Source organism: Cryptotermes secundus, unplaced genomic scaffold (genome assembly GCF_002891405.2).
Source record: "Cryptotermes secundus unplaced genomic scaffold, Csec_1.0 scaffold5, whole genome shotgun sequence".
In the NCBI taxonomy this organism is placed as follows: Eukaryota; Metazoa; Arthropoda; class Insecta; order Blattodea; family Kalotermitidae; genus Cryptotermes; species Cryptotermes secundus.
In genome coordinates this window covers 2831911-2837910 of record NW_019724742.1, presented here as the reverse complement: position 1 = coordinate 2837910, position 6000 = coordinate 2831911, and the positions used below count along the sequence as shown (strand labels likewise).

General features: G+C 39.2%; 1 protein-coding gene across 1 annotated transcript in view; it reads left to right on the top strand.

Annotated features, from left to right (window-relative positions):
- The window catches only part of LOC111862757 (transmembrane protein 147), a 6324-nt gene extending 1588 nt beyond the window's left edge, over nt 1-4736 (top strand). The window contains exons 3-4 of the mRNA XM_023848415.2: nt 2217-2438; nt 4110-4736. Of these exons, the coding sequence (XP_023704183.1) occupies nt 2217-2438; nt 4110-4361 (474 nt within the window). The 3' untranslated portion in view covers nt 4362-4736. The remainder of the gene's footprint in view (nt 1-2216; nt 2439-4109) is intronic.
- The last annotated feature ends 1264 nt before the right edge of the window (nt 4737-6000 follow it).

The following is a 6000-nucleotide window of genomic DNA, read 5'->3' as shown; positions in this document are numbered from 1 at the left end:
GTAAAAAAAAGGCTGGCAGGTGCCAGTCATGGTAGCTGAGCAGTCTTAAGGCATGTACTGTCTTTGCTTGCTCAGAAGCTGGGATCATAGGTTCAAATCCCACACAAGGCATTAATGTTTGGTATGTGTTTAGGTAGAAGCCTTGTGACGAGCTGATCACGCATCCAAAAAGTGATACCGTCTGGAAAATGATCATGAAACCGAAAAAATCAGAGGCCAGTGCCCAAGGGTGGCACAGAGCCAGTAATATTAATAATAATAATAATAATAATAAAAAAATAAAATAAAATAAAAACAATAATAAAAAAAAACAGCCAGCCGGTGTGTAAGGCTCAACCCTACCACCATCTGCGAGCCGACTGTCAAGAAGAATGTGGGAGCCTCAATATCTCACAACCCTATGGGCCTTCACAGCCTCTTACAGGAATAGCTTTACTTTTTTTTTTACCTCTGTAGTAAAACAGTCTTAATTCATAATTTGTGACCCTCTTTTTGCAGTACGATTTTAGAAAAGGGGTTGGTAAGAAATCATATTGGTCTTTTAGATTCAGACATGGGGTTTTAAAAAATAAGTATAATCCTTTGAAGTGTATTGTAGGAAAGTTTTGGAGTCCATAAGTCCATTGCAGTTTTGTCAAAAATTTCTTCATTGCAGAGGTGTGTGACTGCAAAGAATGCCCTGTTTGACAGACTTGTGTTGTGAAACACAGAGAATGATGTTGTGTTACCTTAGTATGTACTCAAGTAAAATTAAGCATATCTTAGAGGAAGTGCCCAAATTGACCTCCAGTGGCTGATAGGCAGGTCTCTGAGCAATGCATAAGGAATGTCTGTCAAAACTGTAGCCAGACATGAAATGTTTACTTCAGAGGTTACACAGGAGATCAGAATAATTTGCAGCTGCAAATTATACAATTATACAGTCTGCTTTTACCGGTTCTCACGGTCTCTCCGCTTGCAGATTTCTTATATTTTTTCTTCTACCCTGAAGATGGAGGCGATACGTTCCTCCGAAACGTCGGTTAACACCACATATACACGGTGCCAAATCCCAGAAGATTGCTTTCTTCATATACAAGGGAAGATTACAAATGTGCGTGATAAATATAGACTGTATGGTGGTAATAATAGTTGTGACATGACACCTGTAAGCTGGAACAGTCCATCGCTAGACATTGGTTCACTAAAGCGTGTATCTGCGGCAGCGGATACACTTGTAGAAATCAGAGCTCTGCCATAGCATTAACATAAGTTTTGTAGCAACGGATAAACAGGGAATAACAGAGTTCACTTTGAAGTTATAAAAGGCATACACATAAGTGATTCGAGAGTTCAATTAAGTTCAGGAGAGCTTGTTCACGAGTTGAGCCATAAGAGAATTCAGCTGTGTGTTAACCAGCTCAAGAAGTGACTGATTTGTAAATCAGAACCAAGTCGGTCACGCAGAAGAGAAGACACTCGTAGTCCACTAAGGAATGGAGCAAGTCTTAGGCAGTCATTGATTATAACTGTAGAGACAGTGTCAATAAATCCAGTCACTGAATCCATAACCCATTATTATCAGTCACAGAACTGCAGACACATGACAGTAACTTTTGCCCAATAAATGTCCCTCTCCACAAAGTGCAGATTATGTAATAGGAAAGAATTGAAATTTTGTGGTATGAATTTTTAAAATTTTGTTTAATTTATTTTGCTTTTGATTATGTGTGTTCATTTCTTAATAAAAGTCTGTACAGGACTGTAATTATTATTTTATATAGTTTTCCTCCATTTTCTTAGTCAGTTTTAATAATTGTAGGGCATGACATGGGCTTTCAGGAACAAAACTGGAATTTATAACATTTCACTTATGGGAAATGTGACCCTCCAGGAACCGATTAGGTTATTATGTGTGGGGAGTGATCACCTATATTACTGAAATTTAATAGTGCCTGTCATTGTTTATTTTGTATCTGAGGGCCAAATCACTTAGTCACTGGCCGTTATAGTTTGTTAAGTTGTGGCTAAAAGGAATGTACCTCTGTTGTTTAGTGGTGAACTAGACAGTGGCCATTGTCATGCTGTGTTGCCAATTGAACAAGAAGGGGAGTTATGTATTTTTGAAGAAGTCTGTTTATAAATATTTCCCTGTTGCAATTTCAACAAGCTTTATGCTAATTTATATAATAATGCAATATTTCATGTATGTGATGGATATTTATTAACTGTTTCAGGAATTCTTGAAAGCTACTGTTGATTTGGCTGATCTTGGAGGCTTATACTTAGTTCTTATGGGTATTCCTGGCAAAGGTCATGCTAAAGTACTGACAGCTGGGGTGGGCTGGGCCGGAGCAGATATACTGCTAACTCGATTTCTTTTGTTGTGGCTTGGTGCTCGCGGAGCTGAATTTGACTGGGTATATATCCAGAAGAGTTTCGATTCTAACATCAGCCTGGTAAGTAAACATTCACTTCCAGATTAAAGCCTAAGAGAATAACACATTGTATCAGAAGCTTGCACTGTTACTCATTAACCTCAGTGTTTATTATACAGTTTAATTTTATTTTACTTTCACAAATTATAGCCTATGAAATGCTTAACATTATTTATGGATGAAACTGTACTTGCAGCAGACTGGTGACAGACAACAAAGGAAGGCGCTTTGCAATTTGTCTAATATACTCTGTAGGCATTGTGTTCTATTCCTGTTCTATACAGAATGTCTGGGATAGGCATGATAAAAAAATGTGTACACAGAAAAATATTTATTATACAGAGGAAACAATTTTGCCATTCAGTAGGTTAAAGGCCCAAGTTTTGTTTACAATGTATCAATGGACAGGCGTGTGCCCCCTTGAATCACTAGCACTCATGGCAATGATTCAGCAGTGATTTTGTGGCTCGTGGAGGTGATATCTGTTACGCTTCTTCAGTGTAAGTTCCGTTCAGTGCATGGAGGATCAACACCAATGTACAACTCCATTAAGAAATGAGATATGTCTGAGAGAAACTGAAAGTGTTGTAAATCAGAAATTGTCAGTATGTCTGACATAGACGATGAGCACATTAGACAAGATTAATTTTTGTGCTTCTGGACATTATCCATCGTCCTGTTTTTATTTAACACATGCAGTGTTTTGGAGACTGGATTCTATCTCCGTCTTCAAAACCTACTGTTTCTGTGTAGCCCATGCAGTTTGATTCACACAGCAAGCAGGCATCTGTAGTTAATTATGTACGTAAATGTTTAAATTTACATTTATGTGTACAAACTGCGGTTGAAGAAGCACATCAAACCAGCAGACTGTGACTGTAGAAACCTTGTGATGAAATTTTCCTGGACTGTGTGTGTTCATATGAGGAGGCAGCATTCCATTTGAATGGTACTATGAACATTCATAGCTGCAGAAATTATTGTACATCAGAGGGATACACCGAAGGATAATGCTATGGTGTGGCATGGTGAATGGACCGTATTTCTGTCAGGAACGAATTCATACCTGGGAATGTTAGAACACCACACAGTGTCAGAGTTGCCTTGTGATGTATGGGTCCAGTAGGATGGAGCACACCTACATTTTGGAAACAATGTCAGTTTTTAAATGAATGCTTTCCAGGCATGTGGATTGAAGAGGTGGTTTCCTCTTATGTCCCCCAAAATCACCAGACCTAACAACAGTGGACTTTTTGCTCTGTGGTTATGTGAAGAATATCATGTCAGGAGAAAACTGCCAATCTTTGAATTCTTGACACTGCATAACAGAGGCAATTACAATGCTGACTGAGGTTATTCTTGCAAACATGCGGAATGAGATCAATTATCATTTTGATGTGTGTCAAGCAACGGATGATGCTCATATTGAAACTTACTAGGTGAATGATAAAAAAAAGTCTTTTGTGCTACTGAATTGCCAGATTCTTCTGTGTTTTAAATATTTTCTGCATACAAATTCTTTCATACCATTATTGGGCACCCTGTACTAACCTCTATGTGTACTTCAGTCATAGAATTCCATGAAATTACACTGAGCTGATTAACCAACTCCATGGAATAGAGTTCCTCCTGTGAAGCTAGCAGTTGCCCAACCTGGTAATTGGAAGGGTTCATAATATGTTTTGCTTCCAGGTGCAACACATCACCACAGCCACCCTTGTATGGCTTTGGTCTCGCCATGATCTCAATCGCTCACTGCTTCCCATTGTTACAGCAATGCTTCTCCTCTGTACTTACAAGATTTTGTTGATGGAGATTTTTGTTCAGGCCACCGTAAGTGGTCCATGGGTAGCACTGCTAGTCCGAGCTATCTACACACTTTGTCTTGGAGTCACTACACTGCAGATTTATGCTGGCTTTGCTCAGTCTATTGGAGTTTACTAACTGCTGAATATGTGATCAAAATTTATGAATGTGCCAAAGTTTAAGAACAAAACTGTTTCTGTAACTTCTATCTTCTGGGATATAACACCACATAGTCTGCTGTAAGACAGCTGATGTTTCTGGGGAATCTGTTGCCCCCATCTTCAGGGCCAAAGAACAAACCAAGCAAGAAACCACGGATGGGGGTGGCATGTTCCTCCAAAATGTTAGCCGACTTTCAAGGGACTCCATGGCATAGAACTCTTCATAACCACTGCTGTGAGAACCTCAAATCTTCTTACATAATATTAATATTATTCCCAGAAATGTTTTGCAAAGTATAAGTATTGTCAAATTGTAATTTCATTAAATTGAAATTTATGGAGATTTACCTCATTTAGCTGCAAATGAATTTACAACTGTGAATCAGAAGCACTGACTCCAGTGGTACTATGAAGGGTCCTGTGAGGAAAAGACTGTCGCCATCTGCTGCTTGTTTGGCTTACTCTTCGGCCCTAAACATGGGTGCGGCATGTTCCTCTGAAACGTCGGCGAACATCTACTGGACTACAGAGTATCATACTTCAGTATCTTCTTACAGTGTTAAACTGCAACATGTGACAGGTACCATATTATTTTGAATATAAGACACATCCAGGTTTTAGGGAAAAAATTAGAAAGGTGCACATTCCTTGAATTTAAGATGCACCTCATTTTTTTCAACAGGGAAAAATGTGTAAAATGTGCATCTTATATTCAAAGTAATATGGTATATGTTTTTTGTTTTCTAAGAAGTGCAGTGTGTTTGAATAATCTAAGAGACAGCAAGTAGCATTAGTCTTGATGAAAGGATGACTCTTATGTCACAATGTATTGTGCTTTGCATGTGGTACAAGCTGGAATGTCGTGGGTTTGGTTCCCGATGAGGTCATTGAATTTTTCAATTTACCTAATCCTTCCAGCCGCACTATGGCCCTGGGGTTGACTCAGCCTTTAACAGAAATGAGTGCCACGAATCTTCCTGGAGGGGTAAATGGCAGCCGGCGCGTAAGGCTGACAACTTCACCATGTGTGAGCCGACTGTCTAGAAAATGTGGGAGCCTCGATGTTTCACAACCCTATGGGCCTTCACGGCCTGGTACAGTTCCATTAATGTGTCTAGTACCCAACATATATGTTATTCGAGTTTTCGTGTCTGTTGTGACATTAAATTCATTGAAGCTAAAAATATCTGTGCTTGTATGTCCATAGTAATGAAAGAATCAATATCAGGTTTTTTTTTCATTGGCGCTACAGCCTTCATTTCGGCCTAGGCCTACCTCCATGAAACTCTCCGTTTCACTCTGGTTTTACTAGATCTTAAGACATACAGTAGGACTCCTTGGTTGGGTGATCAGCTCGTCGCAAGGCCTCTACCTGTACACAAACATAGAAAAAAGCACACAAACATCCATGCCCCGAGTGGGATTCGAACCCGTGATCCCGGCTTCCGAGCGAGCAAAGACAGTGCATTCCTTAGACCGCTCGGCTACCATTACCGGCCAATATCAGCTTTACAGATATCCAATTCTTGTCTGCCAACATCTTATCTCTGAATTAGTTCTAAACTAGACAGTATGAAATAGTGTACTTTTATTTCATTATGTTAAAAAAAAAACTA